This window comes from Brachyistius frenatus, unplaced genomic scaffold (genome assembly GCF_029030835.1).
Source record: "Brachyistius frenatus isolate BFR_SWC_R1_liver_20210118 unplaced genomic scaffold, ASM2903083v1 Contig_32, whole genome shotgun sequence".
Classification (NCBI taxonomy): Eukaryota; Metazoa; Chordata; class Actinopteri; family Embiotocidae; genus Brachyistius; species Brachyistius frenatus.
Genome location: NW_027210631.1, coordinates 1,068,584 through 1,092,079, shown reverse-complemented (window position 1 = coordinate 1,092,079; position 23,496 = coordinate 1,068,584). Strand labels below are relative to the sequence as shown.

General features: G+C 43.3%; 1 protein-coding gene across 6 annotated transcripts in view; it reads left to right on the top strand.

Annotated features, from left to right (window-relative positions):
* Positions 1–2,229: 2,229 nt before the first annotated feature.
* The window catches only part of LOC138621754 (ninjurin-2-like), a 36,885-nt gene continuing 15,618 nt past the window's right edge, over positions 2,230–23,496 (top strand). For 4 of the 6 annotated variants that reach the window (XM_069700029.1, XM_069700023.1, XM_069700027.1 and 1 more), the window contains exon 1: positions 2,230–2,445. In XM_069700029.1, coding sequence (XP_069556130.1) covers positions 2,350–2,445 — 96 coding nt within the window. In that variant the 5' untranslated portion in view covers positions 2,230–2,349. The remainder of the gene's footprint in view (positions 2,446–23,496) is intronic. The other 2 variants (XM_069700025.1, XM_069700026.1) reach the window with 2 other exon arrangements.

Genomic DNA, 23,496 nt, shown 5'->3' with positions numbered 1-23,496 from the left:
ACAAAAAATAGAGAATTAACAAATATTTAAATTTGAGCACATAGAGTGATGCATCGTTTCCTGGTGGCTAAATACTAATGTCACTCCCTTGTCACGAGTCTTTCCAAAGTGGGACAGAGGTTCATTGTGCTCACCATGTCTGTGATGCTCTTTTCACTTAACCTAATGAAATTCCTGACAATGGGGAGATCAGTTTTTGAGGATTTGCGCTTACGGCGGGGCGTTTAGTCGCCGTGGACGACAACCTTCCCCCAACGCACTCTGTGCGGCACTCTTCTTTTATTTATGTATGTTTGTCATGCCGGAAATATGAAGAAATCGCATTTGTGCCATTTGCTTTTGTTGTGTTATTTCCAGCGCCATTAGCGGTTCCTGTGGTTTTTAAGTCACGCTGGCAGGTAACTTCTGGGTTTGAAGGGGTGAATGCTTTCCTTTATCTCTGTCTGTCTCTCCCACTTCTGTCTTTAACAAAAGGCCATTCAAATGTATAATCTAATAAAGCCTCATTTTCCTGTAAAAACATTTTTCCTTCTAGCCTCACTCTGTCATTTTGCTGTGTTTTTGGTTTCTTTTAATCCCTGAGGGAGGTATCTGACTCTTTAGCTGCTTAATGTTCTCCTACATTCATTTTGGTGCTGAGCAGGTAGTGTACAGACCTTTTTTTTTTTTTTTTTTTTTTTGCAAACAGTTGCCTGTGAACAAAAAAATGCTATGAGAGCTGTGACCGTGAAGCCAAACTGTAACGTTTCAGGCAGTTAAAAAGAGCAAAACAAACTCGCTGTAAAGCTTTTTGAAGCCGAAGGGCAGCCGGGTAGCATATTTGGGGGATAATTCTCTGTAGGTTCCTCAGTAGCAGAGACCCCCCCCCCCCACCTTGTTTCCACATTGTCGATAACAGCAGTGATCGACATCATTCATATTAAGCGACGTAAATAAACTTCCCAAACGTATTCAACGTACATAACGTAACTTGTGTATTAGGGTTGATCAAAAAGTTCTCAGAGTACTCGATAACTTTTGTAAGTGAGTGTTCCACGTTTTGTCACATGATCAACATCAGTAACTGAGTTATTCTGCCTTTCAGATCTCCTCATGAGGAAAGCTCCTCCTCCCCATCGCCACCTCATCCATCTGGGTTCCCTGGGAGCCTCAACTGAAGTTCCCATCACTTCATCTCCACTTCCCCATCAAGCCAGCCGGTCCAGGTAGATGGCCGCTGATCTTCCAAGACTGGTTTAGTCAGAGGTTTCTTCCTGTTAAAATGTAGTTTTATATTCCAACTGTTGCTCATGTGGAAATCATTAGTTTCCTCTCTATTGTATCGCAACTTGTGATTTTTGTGCTACATAAATAATCTGGAAATTTGCCTTCTCCGCTCCACCACCTCCAGCGTCTTCAGGCTCCGATGGGTCCTGTCCTATCGACTGCCTTCATTTGAGACATCGCTCTGTGAAGTGGTCTCGAATTTATGGAGTTTAATTGCCAAACCTGAATTACTCAAACTCATTACTTCAATAAATATTGCTATTCACTTCTAATGATATCCCCTTATTGAAGTAACATTTGTATTTTTCCTAAAAACAATGATCTCTTTCCAAAATCCGACCCTCGTAGTTTTGGTGCTTAAACCTAAAGCACGTTGTATGCGAGATGCCAAAAAGCAGCCGTGCAGACAGCTTTTGTTTATTTTTGTTCAAGTTTTCATCCATCTGTCTCCAACATTCTTGATATTACTTGGCCCGTCTCCTGCGCACATGGTGCCTTTGGGTCCTTGTTAGCCTGGGGTCCCCTGGCTAAGAAAGCCGTAAACTCCCAACAGTGCAGCCTCAGTGCTTTTAATAGGAGCACATCTGACCTCGGTTAACTTGACGGAAATACAGCAGAATGTTTTTGTTGAGCAAGCAGGCACAAATAGATGCAACTTGGTGTGCGTTGGTTGGTAATGGTTTGCATTGGTCAGCCATAGCAAATATAGCCGCAGACAGGCTAACGTCAAATAAGGTCCCACAGTAGGCTTTGGGCAATATTTGCCTGGTTTTCAATATGATGGTTCATTTGGAATTCCAGTATTTTTACAAGCTCGATTTAGTACAGGGAGAGAATACAGGGGGGGGGGGGGGGGGCTGAAAGAGTGCAAAGTGAGAGACAGGGAGAGGGGGAGACCCGGATGGGGTGAATAAGCCGTTTGTTTGTCCCTCCGTTGTCCTCCCTGGCCTTGCCTGGTGCCTGGTGCCTGGCGTCTAGGGTCATTTCCTTTCATACTGATCACTGCCATCCTTGCATTAGCATTTTCACTGCTGCGAGGGCAACGCTCAACCGCGCGTGTGCTTGCTCGCTACGGGCCTTAATATGCAGGGAATGGGGAAGACTGAGAGAGGAGAGCAGGTCCGAGACATCGACCTGACATCGCTGAGATCCACCATGCCAGCCAGCGGTCCTCTGCAGGTTAGTGCACCTGAAACTAAAACTGTGTGGAAAAAGGGAGACAGAAGGAGTCAGGCAAGGACAGAGAGAAAGAGAACAAGAGAAAGAAGGAAGTAATGGCAAAGTTTTTTGTTTTTTTTTGTTCCGTTTAGCAGTGGCCTCTCCTTCTTCTCTCCTCCTTCCGTTTCCCTTCGCTCTTTCATCTTCCTTCTCTGTCACTCGTGGTCTATCTGTTACTCTGAATCATCGCTCCTGTCTTGGCTTCACCACAGAGCTGTGGTATGTCCTGCCTGTGTGAGAGCTGAGGATCAGAGGGTTGCTGTTGGGCTCTCTGGGTTCGGCCGAGTGTCTGAACTCTATTCGGAGACCGAGATACAATGGCGACATCCATCAAATATCAATTAGGGCCTCGGTGTGAAGGCTAATAAAGTCCTCTAATGGAGCCGTGGGTCAAAGGACCAGGTACACACTAATGCTGAGAAAGAAAAAAAAAAAAAACGGGTCAATGTAGGGTTGATTATTACATCAGGGGATTTTGGGAGGACACTTTTATAAAAAGCCGATTTTTCATATTCGTTTCTACGGCATATTTTGTTTAAATTTTCAAGGTTTTCTTTTGTAGTTTTGTTTGTTGAAGACGTTTCACTCTTCATTAAAATAATCCTCAGACCCAAGTCATATTTACTGCAGTTATGGGTATGCACAGACACATCTGTTGCTGTCTGTTGCTATTCATCTTCTGTGTCAGTGTCAGGGGCAACAGTGTTCCTGCCCATCAACCAGCAGGGCTATCAGTTACTGGTATATTTAGCTACACAGTCTCCAGTGAACAAAGTGCTATTACTCAAGACAAGTTGTGTGTGCGTGTGCGCGTGTGTGTGTGTGTGTGAGACGGTGACAGATGTGCAAAGAGAAAAGGTCTACTTGAGTGCATGTAGATAGAAATGTTAATGTCCACGGTACACATTAACAGGCTCAGGGCAGTCACCATCATGAAATTTATATTGTCCGTGATTTGTCAAACAAATAATTGCGAATGACAATTCATTTTTTGTTTTCTGTTCATTTTACTTTGACTGCCAGCTACTTGCTGCAAATCCGACAAATTGCCTCCTCTAACTTATCGTGCTTTCCTGAAACTTGAAACTTTGGAAAACGATTGGAAATGGTGATAGAAATATGACTTTTCTGTATGTTTCATCTAGCTGTTTTTACACAGATGAATGGAAATGATTGTAACGACTCAGCACAATGACAAGCGATCAGCGAATATGTAATAATTGTGACAGGTCCGCATAAGTGTTCTGTATTTACTGTATACGCATAATATTGGTACCTTAAATATTGTTAAATAGCATCTCGAATATTGGATAATGTGCATTTTGCTTTCCTTTTGGCTGCTTCTCCTTCCACTATCTCCACATTCACTTCATAGAAAACGCATGAAGTCAATGACTAGTTTGTTTGTTACAAGAGAGACGGTAAATGTGCTTTGCTGTGGCTCCTACTGTTTTCAAATCCACCGAAATCTAATAAATCTGCCAAGACAAGGCAACTTTTCTTTCTATCTTTTGACCAGAAGGGAGTCAACAGTAAGTTCAGCAGCGGTTTACCCAACAGCTTTGCGACTGAAAATAAAATCTGACATTTGTGACTTCAGGATGGCACTTGTAGTTGACACATGAATTTATGGAGGAGCAAAAATATGGTTGTTTGTCCGCCTGTTAACCGCGTCCAATTTTACCATTCATGAAAGCTGGTTCTGTTCATTCATTTGCCTGAACTCTAATTATCACACACACCCTTTCACTCTACATTTTTCCAGCCATGTTTTGATAAGTCACACAAAATATCTGCCTATGACCCCTCTGCTAATGATTATGAAAAGCACAGTTAGCTGTCACAGTAGCGGAGGCCTGCCGTATATTTTCTCAGCAATTAGCAGGAATTAAAGGGACTAACTTTGGATTGTAAATGATCCATGAGTGTTGGCAGAGAAAGAAAAAAAGAAAAAAAAAAAAGGCCTTGCACAGATAAGCCGAGAACCTAAAGCACCATTTGGCCACAAACTGCCACTATCTGCAGCCTTAATGATCATATCATGTGGCTCAGAATGTAAATGTTTATACCCACAGATTCCAAGTCCTCTCCACAACTATTCAGCAAGACCCTGCTGGCTTAATTACATGTTGACAGATGTAGAGAGGGACGTGTATGATCGGCAGGAAAGCGGTAAATGAGCATGTATGTGCGCACACGTGGGCGTCGCAGTCAACGTCGAAGTTTGTCCATTGACAGCTTAACTTCGAGCTTTCAATGCACTTTTGTCTTTACGGTCACATAACGAGCGTAGTTGTTATCAACTCGATTGGCGTTCACCTGTTTCCTCTGTTCGGCCTCTTTTTTTTTTTTGTTTACGTGAGGACGGACAGCTCTGCCCTTTGTGAAACGCAGATAGCCCACAGGAGCAACAGGACAGAAATCTGTGACGGAAAAATACACAAACGGTATACAAAAATACTTGCAAATACTGCAGTCAGACTTTAAGCTTGCTGGTAAAATGTTGTCATTATGATGGGTTTTTTTTTTACGACATAAACAGTTACTATACATTGAACTTTCACTAGTGGGTTCAAAACAATAGCTTCTCTGAAGTTTGTATCTCAAGTCACACCCGGAATATCTTTTGGAGTTATAGTCACATTTTTTTTCCTACAAAATGAAAATTTAAAATTTACGTTTTAAATTGTACTGGGACATGAGCTGGATTTCTATAATCTACTGGGAGATGAAACCTTTGTACGCTAATCAACCCACGCAGGACTTTAAATAAAGTCGGATGCCTCTGGATTTCTCTCCCTGATGACAATCAGCTTGATTTTGAATGGGTTCATTAGTCTCTGAGTTTGTGGCACTTTCTCAACATTCAGACTGAAATCCAAGTGGAGGCGTGTAATTTGCTGAAATTGGATTTATGAGCTTTTCATGCCGTGCCCGTGTGAAGCTGTCATGATGAATCTATTTCGATGGTGTGAAGGGTTCACGCCTCGGAGTCACTGTCTATGTATAGAGCGCGGCAACAGGGTGTGGAGCGCAGATACAGATTTAGGAGGAATCACACGGCCTCTCCAAGCATGACAGCCATGTTTCAAAGACACGAGGATGACCACACCGTCAGAAGAGCGTATAAAAGTTCAAAACAACCCTTATCTTTAAAATGAGCAGTGTGTAGGATTTGGTGGCCTCTAGTGGTCAGGTTGCAGAGAAACCTCCTGAACACATCTCCCTGGTCTTTAGCCTCCCCTTCCAAGAATGTAGGAAAGTTTAGTGTCCAAAAACTCATATTTCAAGCCAGCGTTTGGTTTGTTCCTTTTGAGCTACTGTAGAAACGTGGAGAAACTTGTACTTTGCTTGAGTATTTCGATTTATACTTGACTACATTTAAGAGGGAAATATTGCACTTTTCACTCCACTGCATTTATTTCACAGCAGCAGTTATTTTTCAGATCAATATTCTATATGTAAAAAAAAAAAAAAGATCAGTTGGTTATACATTGCTACACGTATAGATTAGACTGTTCCACAGCATCACGTATTGAAATGAGCTCGACCATAACATCAAAATGCTGCTCATATCTACATCAATGAAGGAATATTCCAATTATTCATATATGATAAATACAACAGTTTAATTTTTATATTTTAAGTACATTTTGCTGACAGGACTTATGTACTTTCACTTTAAGAAAATACTTTCAGTTGTAATTTAATTTTTTTTTTTTTTTAAATGTGGTATTCCTACTTTTACTTAAATAAAAGATCTAAGTACTTCTTGCACCGCTGATTTTCAGTAGTTTTTGATGAGTCAGTTTAAATGGTTACAGATGAAACTGTCCGCATGCTTTCAGAGGTGTTTGAGTGATGTTTGACCTCAGCAGCTCTACGGGTCTATTTAGACACAGCATTCCCGTCTTAGTGTCGAGGCGGAGAGCAAAAACAATTTAAAAATCACAGCAACCCTCGAAAGCATGACAGTTACATTTCAGGTTCATGTAAAGTCCTTTCTGAGACGTGAACAAGCCTGAACCGGCCATCCAGTGACTTTGTCAGATGCCGGGAGCGCAAGGCCATTTTAGTCTTGTCTGTCACAGTAAAAACAGTAATAGTCCTACGAATATGTATGATGAAAAACATGAAGTAGGTCTGCAGGTGTCATAATAATGAGTGTGCGACTGTATTTTACTGCATTCTCAGGTGTTATTCTTCTCAGAATTTCCTGAATAATTTATTTGTCCTTTTGCTTTTTTTTTTTTTATGGATTTTGTGTCCCTTCACGGCCACCGTCTCTCTCATCTCCTTCCTACTTCTCTCACCCCCAAAATACACTGCTGCACTGTGTGTGTGTGTGTGTGTGTGTGTGTGTGTGTGTGTGTGTGTGTGTGTGTGTGTGTGTGTGTGTGTGTGTGTGTGTGTGTGTGTGTGTGTGTGTGTGTGTGTGTTGGCCCCTGAGTGTGCCAATTGTGAAGTATAAGTGTGTGTGTGTGTGTGTGTGTGTGTGTGTGTGTGTGTGTGTGTGTGTGTGTGTGTGTGTGTTTGTTTCTGGGAACTTTCATCTGAGACCCAGCCATGCCTCATCTTTAAATGACACTAGAAGTTTAAATGACACATGGCGTTGTGCAATGACTGATGTTATGTAAGACGTGTTTAATGCAATACTTGCTTTGTATGTCCAAACTATGGTAACCATGGTAAGAATTATTTTTCCCCTGTATGTGTGTAAACATAATACTGAATACATCCAGCACAGTGTCAGCAGATGAAGCATGTTAAGACCATTTCAATAACACAACAGGGGAGGTTACGATAGAGCACAGTTTGTACTTGGCACCAGAATATGTCCCATATTAAACAGTGCTTATCATCCATCAATCGTCAGTTGTCACGGAGATGTTGACATACAAGCTGAGCTGTCTTGATTTCATGCGTAGCATTTGTAGGACTTGTCATTCATGTAGGTTTACTGACTATACGTACTGCAGCAACAAGGAAGTCATCTGACTCTGTTGTTGCGTTATATAACTTCCTGTCTAAACCAGAAGTGTGAATGTCGGGTTGTGTAACCTGACATCCGATTACCTTGTCCTTCATTTTGTTAGAAACACTGTCCACTTAGGCAAAGTGATCGGGGCCATGACTTAATCTTTGAAGTATTAGATTTACAAAAGTCTATCAATCTGAAAGATCTCCGTTTTGGTCTCAGTGGCGACACCTATGGTGATAGGCCGTAATTGCAGCTGTGTTTTTGGACTTCACCTCTCAGGGATCCAAACAGTGCGACGTTTCTTATTCTTTGGACTTGTTTTTTTAAGTTTAATTATATGTATTGATCAATGTTTACTTTATTTGTTCAGCCACAGTTATCGTTCACGTAATACGCTGGCTGAGATCTGAAAAAACAGCCTCAGCTCAATGGCTCTTGACCATAGACTGTCTATAAAATTCCACGTAGAATCTGGGTCTAAAAAGTGAAGCCAATGCAGAAGTGCCTTAAAGTGCAACACCACCGAGGATCACTAGGGGCTGGTTCCAAAAAACATCTATAAACTCCCATTCAAAAAGCATGAACTTCTCTCGTGAAATACAAAGTCAATACATTTTTTTCCACAAGTCAAGTGATACTTCTGAAAATAATCCAATAATAGAGATATTAGGCCTCAAAGAGAGAAATGTTTGGGGGCATGTCTGATTTGATCGACATGCCTGGGGTGCATTCAGGTTTCTGAAATACGTGGGCGGGGCATAGTGCCCTCAGATTCTTAGACAGATCCACCGCTAGCTCTTCCCCAGCTCGTTCAAATATGGTCACTACTCCCTCCAAAACAAAAACAAGATGGCGACGACCAAAAAAAAAAAAAAAAAAAAACAGACTCGAGGCTTCAAATCAGCAGATTATAAACGGGCCAACGGGCGACGTCGCGGTGGGTTGCCACTCGCTTTTGCCAAAGAATGAAAATCGATATTGCTGCCACCATCTGGGAAGAGGTGTGGTTGAAAAACCGTTATGAAAAACACAGTTAACAACATGTCGGGATTGTTTTTCCCTCACAGTTGTTAAATAACAAATTGCTGTAACCCACAGTCAACACCAGATTATAAAGAGTATTTCAACAAGGTTCGCGAGCGTCATCTCTCAATTGTCTTTTGATTACATGCCGTTACCTATCTACTTCCTACAATTGAAAAGATGGATTTTAATGGAAAAGATTATATTTTCTGAAGGTTACTGGTTTACGTGACCATGTTTGAGGGTATAATTGTGTTTGGGTCTCATTTTGAAATGAACATTTCAAAAGGTGAACCGACTTGATATCTTTCTTTCTTCCCACATTTCCACTTTTTCTCTTTTCCACTTTTTAAATGTTCATCCTCCAGTGTCTCTCTTTTTCCTTTATTACTCCCTTCCTCTTTCCATTTCTCTCTGCCCCTCATCTTCCTCTCTTCTCTGTCCAGGGGGGACTGTGTGTTTTCTTTTCATTTTGGGAGGGGAAATGACATCTGACTCCCTTTGAATTTAAAACAGCTTTATCGGAGTTGTGTCCAAATCGTGTGTGTTCATAAACGTGAAAAGATTTTTAGAAGCTTTCGGGAGTGCAAAAAAGAAAAAAAAAGGGCAGGATGAGTGATACCAGATGAAACTTTAGATCCTACCACATATAAACAATTAAATTATCACACACACGGACCAGTCTCCCCATCTCCTGTTCCTTCTCTTTTATAAACCTCACAATTATATTGTCACGGTGAAAAAGAGCAGATATAAGGCAGAAGTGTTCTCATCACTGGAACAACACTCGGCTTGTTTATCTCCACTTCAGTAGGATTTAAGATCTTTAGCCCTTCGCCCGCTTTTTTTTCCAACCAGTAAAAAAAAAAAAAACCACTATGCTCTCTGCATGATGTATTTTATGAAGACAGTTTGCCAGATTAATTTACGAGCATTGGTCAAAGCCCAGAGATGATCACTACACATGAAATAAATCACGAGTGGCAGCTTTTTAGGCCAGGAATGTTGTGTCACACTTTTGTTCCTCCTTCACTTGTTCCAGTCGTATTTGCCAAGGAAGAACAGGAAACCCCCTTCGTCTCTAATGCTGAGGCTCCCTTGCTGGGACTCTGTAACTCACAACACTATAACCCACACATGGACATTAATCACAAAAGCACACCAGACTTTTAAACCCAGCTACGTCAATCCTCTCGTAGGTGTTCCGCGTAGCTCCGTGTACACACCCTCCTCATAAAAAAAATAGCTGTTAAATGCTTTTCATATTTAATTTCAGACACGTATTCGTTTCTTATCAGCTGCACATATAATCCAGCTGTATTTGACCACAGTGTCTCAGAGGTCCAGTGTGCTCTGCTTGGATTGCAGCCAAACACATATAGAGAGACACACATACATGTGTGGAAAAGCACATAGAGACAGACATAAACATGCACAATGTGATAAATACACACAATGCTTAAGAGGCTGTGTGTGGTGGAGGGATAGGATGCATGAAGGAGGTGTGTTTCGAAGTGGTGGTGGGGTGAGGGGGGGTTCGAATGCAAAAAAATGTTTTTTTAACGTACACACACAGAATCGTTCCTCGTGTTCGTAGATAAGAAACGTGTTGCTACGTGGCGGGCTGCCAGCCCTTACGAAGCGTGTGTGTGTGTGTGTGTGTGTGTGTGTGTTAATGTTAATTGAGGGGTGACCTAAAGGTAAACACAGACCCCTCTCTATCAGTATTTTCCTTCCCTCCAGCGCGAGTGTTCGGTCACTGGATAAGACAAAGTGTGTGTGGGAAAGAACCCAGACCTGAATGTTTCTGGTCAATATTACGTGTGTATGGCTATCAGTCTGCGTGTGTGTGTGTGTGTGTGTGTGTGTGTGTGTGTGTGTGTGTGTGTGTGTGTGTGTGTGTGTGTGTGTGTATCTCTGAATGTATGTCCATGTGCGTGTACGTATGTGCCTGCATGCCTGTTGTGTGTGCAGAAGTTAAAGTGAGATAAAAGTCTTTGTATGCAGTTATCCTGTATGTTCTGCTTGTACTACGGTTTATGGACGTCACTTAGCCAAAACGAACAATGTAAAAATACAACTTTAAAAGTGTCATTTGTAAGAATGACATCCCCATCTTGCAATACCACTTAGTACCTTAGGAGGCGATAGTGAGTCACTGTAGCGTCCAGGCGGTCCGCCTTCAGCTCGGTGTCGGTGAAATCTGTGACTGACCGTGTTGATGAGGTTCAGATCAGTGAGGGTAAAAAAAATTTTAAATAAATAAATGTGTTCAGGTAACAGAATCTGACGGGGGACAGATTTCAGCGTAACACCGGCTCTCAGTTTCAGCAGTTTGATTGCATGTACATATACTTGCCCCGCTGTTAGTCATCAGTTGGCTTTTTCTATAACTGATAATTGTAAAGTTTGATTCTCTGATTGACAGGCGCCCAGAAGACTGATAAAAAAAAAAAAGATGTAGCAGATGCAGCAGCTCACCGGGATTTGTCCCCGTACACCCAACACATCCCTGACGTCATTCAGTTGTACCATCAGCTGCTTTTATGGGTCACCGCTACGTAGCCACTGTTAGCATCAGCAGATGTTTACTCACCTGAAATGTTGCGAGCTCGGCATCAAACGACATTCCTTCAAATCAGTAGAGATCTGTTCCTACAGCGGTGGAGAGCAAACGAGTTTTAGCCGTTGTTGTGTTCACCGTTTCTTGAGCTGAGGAGAGACTCCAGGCTAAACTGACTCACTGTTCCATCTTGTGGTACACGGTGGTATTACAAGACGGGCCGGGGTCAACACGGGTATTACTTCACATTCTGTGAATGCATTTATTACATTTCTGAATGTTTTGAGCTAAATATCTTCCCTCTTCTATCTAAGCTGCTCTTATGAATACACTTCTTTTAATAATGGATCAAATGGCTTTGTGTTGCGTGAAAAGGATCGTTTGTGCGTTCCGCTCAGCTCCAAGAGACGTCCTTCGACCCTTTGTTGAGGTTTTAACTTTTACCGTTTTGAATGATGCAACTGCTTTCCCAGCATTAGCATAGCATTTTCAACAGTCGATGGTAGTTGTTTTCAAAAGTAAAAATAAATAAATAATGAAATCATAAGCCCCCCGGTACAATACCTACACAGTGTCAAATGATGGACCGATAGGGTTAGCGACTAGTTGTTGAACGTAATACAGCATTTAGCTGCTAAAGAGAGATATTTCTCTCGATGGAGTAGGTGTAGACCAAAAACAGAGCAAAACGGAGAGCGGTGGTGGAGTTACACGGCTCGACTCCAAATGAGTGTGTTGATGTTGCCATGTATCCGCTGGATGTTTAAATAGCCAACCGTCAAACTGGATCAACCCTAAAAGATGACGACTTCAGTGTGTTCACAGCTTGTCCGTGTTTATACAAAGATCAGAAAAGTGTGCAGAAGTTATTTAACATGTTCAGGCAGATATAGATGATGAAAAGCTTCGTTGCCTGTCCTACAAAAAAAACAAAAAAAGAGAATTTATTTCTAGTTCATGTTTAAATTCTCCACAAATCCTGGTGAGTTGAAAAGAATTGTGGGAAATAGTGGCGGCGCCGCCACGTTCGAGTCAATACCGCAGAACGCCGCAGCTACGTGAGGTCATGTGTGATTTTTATGTTTTCATTTGATTCAGTGGGGAGACACAGTGTGGGAGGCGGGTGAGGTTTCTGCCTTACCTCATCCAGTCTGTGTCGCTGATGCCCCGTGGTGCTCATGGGACTATTGTTGATCTCGACACAATGACATCATGCTTAACGTGAAACAAAGACACTCCGTTATTAATTGTTCTCCGGTCACGTTGATAAAAGTCTTAAGGGGACACAAACTCATTTTTCATTCGTGTTTAAGTATCCAACTCGTGTAAATACGGGGCAACCTCCTTTTTTTCTCTTTTTGCTGATGTATCGTGACTTGGAAAACTCGGGTTTTTCTAGTGTGCCGTTTCAGTCTTTTACCAAAATGTTCCACATTTCATTGTTTCTAAAAAGCACCGACAGACGGGGAAATGACGGCTTTTGGTGTTTGTTACTTTGGAGCTCTAATTTGATGGCTTTGAAAACATTGTCCGTGAAGGTGCTGAAAAGATGTAGGCTTTCATTAACGGTTATTAGCAAGTCAATTTTATGCTCAACAAAACTATACAGTGCAGCTAATTACTTTAATTGTGAAGGACTTTAATGACCATGTAGCTGTCCTCCCATGTTGCGTTGTGGACACTCCCCATGAGCAGACACATGAAATGTTTCACAGGACTTCTTTGTCCATATAAGCCTCTTCTGTGCAAACATATACATCACATTTATGAGGCTCCGAGGACTTAAAGAAATGCCTGGACTGATCTTAGTCACCTTAACTGTTCTGGAGAGGGAGAGAGTGTGTGTGTGTGTGTGTGTGTGTGTGTGTGTGTGTGTGTGTGTGTGTGTGTGTGTGTGTGTGTGTGTGTGTGTGTGTGTGTGTGTGTGTGTGTGTGTGTGTGTGTGTGTGTGTGTGTGTGTCTCAGAGAGGAGGAGTTATGACTATTTCTCAAAGCAAAGTTATGAATGTTTATTTTCACTAAAGAGGTCAAAGTTCCAGTAGTTAGTTTTGAAGGATACAACTATAGCAATATATGCTCTCACACACACACACACACACACACACACACACACACACACACACACACACACACACACACACACACACACACACACACACACACACACACACCTGTCTCACCGGCCCCCGTGGTAACAACTCATTGACATAATGCGTTCCCTCGCCCTTTATCCTAAACTTGCCCAACCACAGTGAAGACCAATGTGCAGAGATATGTGCGCTCAAGTCCAGGAAGTAGCGGGCAGCTGGTTTTCAGCCTTTCTGCGGACCAACGTGTTGGTCCGTCAGACGGACGCATATTTGAATCTAAAAGATCTGGAGTCACTGAAATAATTAGGACGGTGAATATGCAGAAAACACCCGATGGAAAAAAACTACACTGCTGCTTATCGCAAAGCAGTGTTCTGTTTCTCTTAAGTATTTGCACTAAAGGAATTTCAACAGACCAATCACAGCACCCCATTCAAACTAAACAATCAAACTATTTTTTGGGAATTCAAGAAAAGTTCGGTGATAATCTGACGCTGCGGTTTTTGTGGTTCTTGTGGATATCAGTCTAACATGCCTGCATGTAAGTGATACTCCAGTACTGGAATGATTATCAGCACTGAAATCCTAAAAAAAAAGGACCAACGTTTTTACATACGTAGCGACATTTTTTTCCCCGCTTGCTGTATTAATTGCCCGGCAGCGACGAAACATAAAACTGAGTGTGGACGGGTTGAAGTGAAGGTGTACAGCTGCTGTGCGTTTGTAAAAGTAGGAGGAAACGCCGGGCTGAATGTTGAGACGCCGGTCTCAGTGGAAAACGGCCATCACGACGATTAAAGACTTTAATTTCCAGCAGCGGTGGTCCAACACGGTCCTGCGGTTCTGTGAAATTACACGGGTAGCTTGTTGCTTTGATCAGAAAGGTCTCAGATCTGCAGCATGTTGTGTCGTTCCCACTCCGCCGCAGCATTACAAACTCTTTTGGTCACCACGGAGGTAAGACTGCAGTTTTCCCTCTTCGCTTCCGTTTCTTTGGGCGTACACAGATAGATGGATGTGGAGGGTTTTTTTGTGGGTTTTTTTTTAACTGAGACTCGCCTGCTATCATCACAAGTTATTACAATGAAAAATATCACTAAGTCTTTTATTGCTACAGTAAAGTAACACACTTGTGTGTCTCCGCGGAGTGATTCGCTTCATGCGTGTAAAATGGGGCGATAGTTACAGAAACAAATTTGACCGCGCGTGTGCGCGTGACGTGGATATCCGGACATTAACGTACACGCGCGCTACGGAGACCGGCGGCGACGTCACCCGTCGGTTTGTGAACGGCTGTCATGAAGCCTCGAGGTCAGAATTTGGCCGCGGCCGTCTTCGCCAGTTCGGAGCCGGAAGTGACCATATTTGGACGCGCTTGGAGGCGGGCGGGCGGATCTGACTCGATCTGGTCGGAAACCCAACGGGGACACTCTCACGTCTCAGTCTCAGTTGCGCTTCGTCTCCCTTCCAGCTCTGCTCCCGGTGACGGTGCACCTTCGATTCGTGTTGGACAAACTGCCTGTTGACTCACAGACAAAATAAGATACACACACACACAAAAAAAAAAATCTTGATATTCTTTAAGTTCCCTTGTTTTTCCTCACAAACGCCTGCCAACTTGAGTTTCAGGCTTGTGAGCGCTGCAGCCAAGTCAAACTCATGTCCGTGCGTACGTACGCGGAGAGGAGAAAGCGACCGCGACCTTGCCGCGCGGTCGGTCACGTCTGACTGGTTGAGCCGGCATTTCTCTTTGCGGGCGATTCTTGTAAAGCGTCAGTAGATTTCCACCGGTCGCTCCTCGGGTAAATAAAAGTTGGCAGGGACGGCGGTTGAACTGCCATCTTTGTTGAAACATCCGTGCGAACAATAAGAGCGTAGGTGTGTGTCGTTTGGAGAACCGGGTCGACTCGGATGACATTTGTTTACGCGTCGTCGTTCGAGTGGAACGGCGGGTCGGGTGAGGAGATAAACGATGGTGTTCTTTTTGAGTGAGTATTCAGAGTTTTGTCGCTTCATCAACGTCAGCAGCCGAGTTCACCGGAGCGGCCGCGGTTCCTTTCACCGCGGACGCGAGCCGAGAGAGCGGACGCGACGCTTTGAGTCAGACTCGAGGATTTCGGCAGCGACGAGCCGGGCGGCGTGTCCCGAGTGACGTTCGCATTTTAAGGAGTCCCGTTAGGTCAGGACTAAACCGGGTGGGCTTTCTTTGACATTCACGGCGGTTGTGCACCAAGAATTCAACCCCCCGTCGCCACCACCCGCTCGCCAGATTCACGTTTCAGGTCCATGTTGAAACCCGCGGCTTTGCTTTACCAGCAGTCACAAAAATGGTGCGCAACTCGGTTGCCGATTTGGATCGAGCGCGTGTCGGGGCGCTGCCCACCATTCGCACGAGCTTTTTCGATCTGCCCTCGTGTTTGAACCCAAACCATGACCTTTGACCTACCCGTAACAAAGTAGCGCCTAACTCTAACCAAGTCGGGGTTTGTTTGTTTTTTCCCCCTGAACTTAAACCCCAATGTTTTGCGGCGGTTAAAACTTAAGGCAGCTTACTTTTAACGCCTCTGCGAGGCAAAATGCGAGTTCTCGGGTAAAACGAGACGTGGGACTCGGAGCTCAGCTGACTTACAGAAGTATTTTATCTTCATAAAGTTAGGGGGCCGTTCAAAATGGAATACAGCGTACTTGAAGATAATGTGATTACTTTAGAAGTGAAAATTACACTTCCAATAATGAATAAGTCTGTAATGTCTTTGGTTAACATTTCCTCCACACTCTTGTGTCTGTAATGTTGTCTCTCCGCTATTAGTTTTTAGTCTCAGAATCAAAATTGAGATGACTCGGCGCGGGTCCTTTTCTCAGCCTCCTGCGGAGTCGTTATGAAACCGTCTGTGTCGCATGATTAGATCAACTCTCAAGACTGAAGCGCTCCTTCGGTGAAGTGTGAAAAAAAAAGAAAAGTCAAACAAATCACTGATTAGAGAAAAATTATTTTCCTCCCCAAACACAGTTTGTTTGCGGGTATTTATTACACGCTGTGCTATCCAGCGGTGAGCGATGAAAGGCTTTTAGAGACGTAGATTTGCTCGGTGCCCCCCCCCCCCCCCCCCCCACCGGGTGTTAGTAATCCGTTAACGATACACGGAGCGGAAAATGTTCTCCCGAGTGTTTTTGCACAGATTTTTATTTTTATTATTTTTTTGGGGAAGTCCGGGCATCCGTCGGTCCGTCTCGGCACAAAACATCAGCATTCGTGGAACTCGGGAAGCGGCGGTGCTCAGAGAAACGCGGAGGAAGGAAGTGTGCGTGAGTGTGTGTGTGTGTGTGTGTGTGTGTGTGTGTGCGCGACGAAGGCCGAGCCGTAAAAGCCAGGAAGTCGCAGGGAGGAATGTCCCACGATGTCACACGCGGCCGGGACCCGAGAGCTTGTCGGCCGGCGGGAGGGTGAAACTCCAAACATGTGTGTGTGTGTGTGTGGGGGGGGGGGGGGGGAACAAAAAAACTCTTCAGAAAGAGTCACACGAGAGAGAGAGAGAGAGAGAGAGAGAGAGAGAAAGAAAAACAAGACACAAAGAAAACACTCCGAAGTGTCACTCTATCATCTCGGGAGCTTTCCGTTCTTTTCGTTACACCTGTTCGCGCCACGCCTCGCCCCCTCCCCTCTCCTTCCCCCCTCACCCCGAGGCACATTCACATGTTCTCTGCAGCTATTTACAGTCTACACTACGCACGCTCACGCATCCTGGATTAGCGTGCCCCGCCCCGCACTCCTCTCACCGTGTTTGTTTTGGACACGGGCGCTCCGGCGTGACTGTAAATCCAGAACAAATTGTGGCAAATTGCCTTTTTCGGGACGGGGAATTAGAATTACTCCAAACCGCAAGCGCTGTTCAGTCTTGTCGTATAATCGCGGTGTTATTGCTCGACTCTGTGGTTTAGGTGACTCAGGTTTGAGCTATTAACAACTTTGTTACCGTTTTTGATGTTTTAATGATTTTCTTTTTGCTCATGCCGACAGTATTGCGCCACACACACACACACACACACACACACACACACACACACACACACACACACACACACACACACACACACACACACACACACACACACACACACACACACACACACGCAAGCACTCCCTGCACTCCGTCTTGATTATTTAAAGTGCAGATCAGTGTGTTATCTGCAAAAATATCGACAAATGGAAAGCCGTTTATACTTTAGATTCTCTTTCATGTGTATTTTTAACTTCCCATTTTACATTAGGGTCAACTTACTGTAAAATTACCGCTGATCTTACCGCTGATCTATCTTTAAGTTTCTGTTTTTACACTTTGTCGTACTGTAAATTCAAAAATGTTCTGTTTGCTTCCCGTAGTTATTATTACTACAATTAGTACATTTCAGGCTTATTTATTTCCCCTTCTTTAGTGCACGTTGAGCAACCGTGTGGCGTTCATGTCTGTTTTCTTTTGGGTCACCACTGCTGAGGGTTCTGCGACTGGTTGGCAGCGTTGGGAGGACGTCTTGTCAGTAACGATCAAAAGATGTGCCCTCTGCTAAAAACAGGAAGCGGCCAATCAGACTGCACCGGGAAACAGCGGGGCAGTGGATGACGAGGAACTTCAGGAGTTTTTGGGTTCCATTTTTAGAGCGTTCGCCGGGAATTTTTATTTATATCTTTAGATCGCAGTAATTTTTTGTCACTTTTGTCTAAGCTAATTATTTGATGTATTTAATCTGACTGATCAGCTGTCCTGATTTGTTGTATTTACAATTTAGTCGGCAGTATGTTTTGTACGGGCCCAGAACTTTGCATATTTTTATTTGATTTATTCCTATTTGAATTATTAAAGTACGATCATATGATGATTCCAATCAATAGAATTTGGCATCAAAAGGATGCAATGTCACGTTTCTGATGCTAGAAAAATAATGATGAAAGAGCCAGCAGGGCATCACACCCCGACGGGGGACACACGCTTGCATCCGTGCGTCCGAAAGGCTCCAATAAGCAGTTTATCGGAAGTGGGCCGTATTTTCGCTGACGTCACCTTTTTCCCTTTCTCTTTTTGGGTAAACAAACAGTTTTATGCAAACATACAGAACAAAGCAGCTCATTAGCCTCACTCTTATGTTTGCATATTCGGATGGCCCCTATGTCACGAAGTACAGTAGCATTGCTGCGAACACTACAAGGTCAGATTCAGTTTAACAATAACTGAAGGCTATTTTAAGAATATTTTTCGAATTTTTGAAGGGAAATGTTTAACTATCTCACGGTCCCCAGCATTTCCCTCTCATATGAGCAGTGAGCTGCAGCAGCAGGTCGGCTGTGTTTAGAGACGGCATTCCTCCAAATGGAGGGTCTGACAGCAGCAAGCATCATCTGCTCCCTGAAGTGTCCCAGTGCAACTCACCGTCGACCCCCGACCTCCTGAAAGACGGGGGCGAGCAAACGAGCAATTTGGCGGCAACGTTTTGACATTATTATTATTATTATTATTATTATCATGGTGTCTTTTGTCACTGGAAAAACGACTGGCGTAAATTGTGAAGAAATGTTACCTTCCAGCATTTGTGACGCTCGTGTTCACAGAGTGACTGCTCCTTCTCTGACAGGTTAAACACCACCGAGATAGACGAGGAACTCCACATCAGTCTGTCCGCTGTGCAAACATGCCGGCCCTGGACTCATAACGTCGAGCGAACGCTCGACAATGAGCAGTATATTTTTACCACTTCCCAAATCATGCTGGGAGGGGGTGGCAAGACTTTTTACATGCCATTGTGTCATGTACCTGGAGGTTTCCTGTGATTGCTGAGCATATATGTTTGTTCTGTTATTTCCTAATAACTCACTCAGTGGGGATTTACCTTCTTTTTGGGAACAAAAGGTAAATTACTATCAAGTGAATCATTAAAATTTTAGGAGCAGAAACGCAATTGTGTGTGTGTGTGTGTGTGTGTGTGTGTAATAAAGTATTGAGGAAATATGATTCTTGAATCTCTTTGACCCGAGTCAACTCTTGAAAACAACGGCAAAATATTCAAAATGTTATTCTATAATATATTCTATATAAGAATATTCAGAATCAGAGTCATGTTTAAGTTTTTTTGCAGTGTGTGTTTGTTTCATCCAATCAAAATCGTACAGCATTCTGGGGCAATGTTTTGGATTTGGACTAAAATCATTAAAAAAAAAAAAAAAATTGCCTTTTCTTGACCATTACAGTTCCTCCATACTTAATTCTTCTTGGATTCTTCTTCTTCTCTGCCATCTCGGCGTGTTATAGCCTGAAAAACATGTGATTGAGTGTAAACGTGTCTGTGTTTGCTTCGTTCGCAGCCGCCAATTCTATTCTAATTCATTTCTAGGATGTTAGACGAATGCAGAATGTGTTTGAATGAAGACACTTTTACCACGTTTGCAGTAAATTCTTCCAAAGTGTGTGAAGCTGCACTAGAAGGTCATACTTTGATGCTATTTGTGTGACTCTCCTGTCATTGTGATTGGACCCACAGGAGGTCTGGTCTGACTGAGCTGCACACCAGAGAGGTTTACTTCTTGGCGTGAAGCGCGTGATGCAACTCTCGATCTACATACTTGTCATTCCTGCTCGTCAACACTGAACTTCACTTTCAGAGAAAGCGCTTTAGAGACAGCAAGAACATTTTCTGTTTACGCGTGTGTTCGCAGCGTCGCCATGACGGCGTTTAGTGCGTTTCGGAGCACGCCAAGGGTGCACACGCTACCTGCGTGCGACGCGTATCTGTGCCCACCCAGCACGCACAGATTAGTGCGCACGCACACACGTCTGGCGCACATTTCTTCGGCGGTATTTAGCGTTCCAGATGATCCAATAAGAGGAAGCAAAATACGTCAACTTCTTGTGCAATAGACTCTCGCGGCACGACCGACATCAGAGGAATAAGCAGGTGTTTCTGGACTCTTTTTCTCCACACACACACACACACACACACACACACACACACACACACACACACACACACACACACACACACACACACACACACACACACACACGTGAAAGTCATAGTTCAAGGCAGTTTAGACTTGAGCGAAGTTGTAAAATGCGATACGGTGGAAGAAAGGAGAAGCCACCTCGTTGTAAAAGAAAAGCGTTAAAAGTGCTGCTCTCGTCAGTAGATTTTGCTCTCGACCAGCCTCTTCAGAGTCTTCAGGAAGTTCCTGCACGTCGATAAAGCCGAGTTACAACGAGAAGAAATGAGTCAAATGTTGCGCGAGGAATAATTTATTCTGTTTGATTCTGCAGTTAAGTTTTGTTTTGAAAAAAAATACAAACGCTACACTGTTCTCTCGCAACAATAACCCGCATCTGATTGGCCACAAATTTGATGGACATATTTACGTCTTCTTCTGTTCTTCTGTGTCACACGTCCCTGAGCGAATTGTGCAACACTGACAGAGGAACGCGAAAATAGATGTGCTCTACGCAAAGAGAGGCTGAGAAGATGAGGTGGCAGAGAAGAGCATGGGTGTTGCAAGATTAATTATGTGCATGACATTCACGGTTATGATTTTCAGGTAGATAATTATTCAGCATTTTGTGAACAAAAGTCCTTCAGTGAAGAAAATATGTCTCAGAATGCCTGATGATGCCTAATGAGGCTTAATTAAAAACATAAATGGAAATTAGGGAAGGAGGCAAAAGAGAAAGTGATGACAAGAAGGCACACAGAGAGGAGCAGCTCTGTGTTTAGTTTAGAGACACACACACACACACACACACACACACACACACACACACACACACAACTAGAGATCTGCACCTGAAGCCATTGTCAAAATGTCACTTTTGCCTGTAGAAAGATTCTTTTCAAAACTCAGACAATTAGTGAGCTCAAATTTTAACAAAAAGATTTTGTGCATTTTTTCCCTTAACGGATCATTAGGGTTAAATATAGTACATTTGGTCTCGTGTTAAAGGTCCATCATCTTTATTCTTTATTTTAACATCAAGGTTTGACAAGGTGAGAAAACACAGCAGTCAGACAGACAAAAAAAAATACGCCAGATCACTGAAAATTGAGCATACCTGACCTTTGCCAAAAGCTGTAAGTTCGGTGCGGCTGGTGGTTTGTTCAAAGCATTTATAATTGTCTGACGGCTTTTGATTCTTATTCTTTAAAACTTTTATTTTACAGTTGTATATTGCTGCAATTTCTAGATGTCTTCGATGTAGCCGGTACAGACTCGTGTTTTCATGAAACGCATGTATTCAGTGTGTCGGATATACGGGGGATCTATTGGGAGGAAATAGTAAATAGTAGTCATATTTATGTTTTCCTTAGTGTATAAAATGACCTAAAACTAAGAATAACTGTGTTTTCGTTGCATTAGAATGAGAACGTCATATCGACATATACAGGGAGCAGGTTCCCTTTCATGGAGCCCGCCATGTTGTCCTGCCATGTTTCTACAGTAGGTCATTAGGGACAAACCAAACACAGACTCTGGAGCAGAGGTGTCAAACTCATTTTAGTTAAGGGGCCACATACTGCCCACTTTGATCTCAAGTGGGCCAGACCAGTAAATTCATAGCATAGTAACGCATACATAACGACAATATTTCTCTATGTCTAAATCATTGGTGAAGGTTTTTGGATGATAAACCCTATTTTAAGGTCTTTCTACAATAAACTAGAAACATAAAGACCAAAAACTCAGCTACTGTTTATCTGCCTGGGCTCTCCTCTGCAGATTCCCCAGCAGCGAGCGCTGCTGCCTCCGGAGCAGATGTCGCATTTACGCTGTTTTTGAAGCAATTACTGGATCGATTAAAAAAAAAATTACAAAACGTTTGTACTCATAAACCTCCATATTCTCATAGAAATGCAATTTATGTCTTTCTGTAATTTTCACACTTAGCAAAGTCAACCGGCGGGCCGAGCTGGACCCCCTGGCGGGCCGAGTTTCGCGGTGAAAATATATTCACTTGCACGCTTGGATGGTTGTAAAATACCTGGAAAGAAAACAAATTGTTTAAACCTTAAAAAAATAATATGTTTTGGTTCAAAACAAATTGACACACCGTCTTTCCCTGACTTTTAACCGAGTGCCTAAACGGACCAATACAAATGTTGAATAATGCTCTAGTGATGACAAGCGGATACTGTACGGCAACATTTAATATTTTTGAGCAAAAAAAAAAAAAAAAAAAAAATACATGTTGTCAGGGACCATGCCGTCCCGATGCTACGCATTACATCATTTCCTCATTATTTTAATAAAAATATAATCCAATCGCAATCAAAATTTGCTGTTGCAATTTAACTTAACAGAAATGTAACGTGTACGAGACGGGGGCGCGCCCCTGGACGGGGGGGGGGGGGGGGGGGGGGGGGGGGGGGGGGGGGGGGGGGGGGGGGGGGGGGGGGGGGGGGGGGGGCGCCCCCGCGGGGCTGGAGGAGGCAGCGGGCCGACTTACCGATACGAGGAGCTCTGCTCCATCATGTGATTATGGTCAGGAATGCAGAGAGTCAACTGATATTACATCACTGCCACCCGTCCTCTCCGGCTCCCAGATGGCAGACGGGGCCCCTAATGCTCTGTAGCAGTCAGATTTAGGTGCTGTGGTTGTTAAGGAGTCCTCTGTGTGCTTCCTGGGGTTTCATGTGCGAGACACATTCTGGGCTTACTTCTTCTATTTGTCTCTTATGTGTCATGTTAAATCACATTTGAACTCTTTTACGTTGTTTTCTATCGTTGCCGTGCGTGGGCCTGTGCGTTGGCGAGCGTCTCGCCACGGGCGGGGTGATGAAGAGGGGTGTGGGGGGTGAGAGGACAACGGTCGAAGGTCGAAGGTGACTGGGGTTCTGTGAGTTGATTTATCTATTGCCACCATCTCTCTCTCTTTCTCTTTCTCTCTCACATACACACATCACTTTGTATTTCATTTCTAAATGTTATTCAAATGTGTTCACTAATAGGCGAAGCACTAGACATGAAGTCATGAATGATGTAAAAGTACAACGCTACAAATATAAGCATTCAATAACTGCGAGAACAGTTAATAAGTATTATGAGCAAAATCAGGGGCAGATCTACAAGGGGACAAGAGGGGACAAGAGGGGACGGCGGCACGGAGGCTCCCAACCTTCCTTAAAACTGTTCAAATGACTGAAACAAACAAGAACACATCCAAGTAAGAACTTCAAAATATTTCCTATTTAAAGTGACTTTAGCGTCAGTGGTTAACACACAAGTAATTAACATTATTTGTTTTTGTAAAACTACAAATTATAATATAACTGCAGTCTTACAAAACAGGAGATGGACATGTGATTTTAGAGTTAAAAAGTTTTAA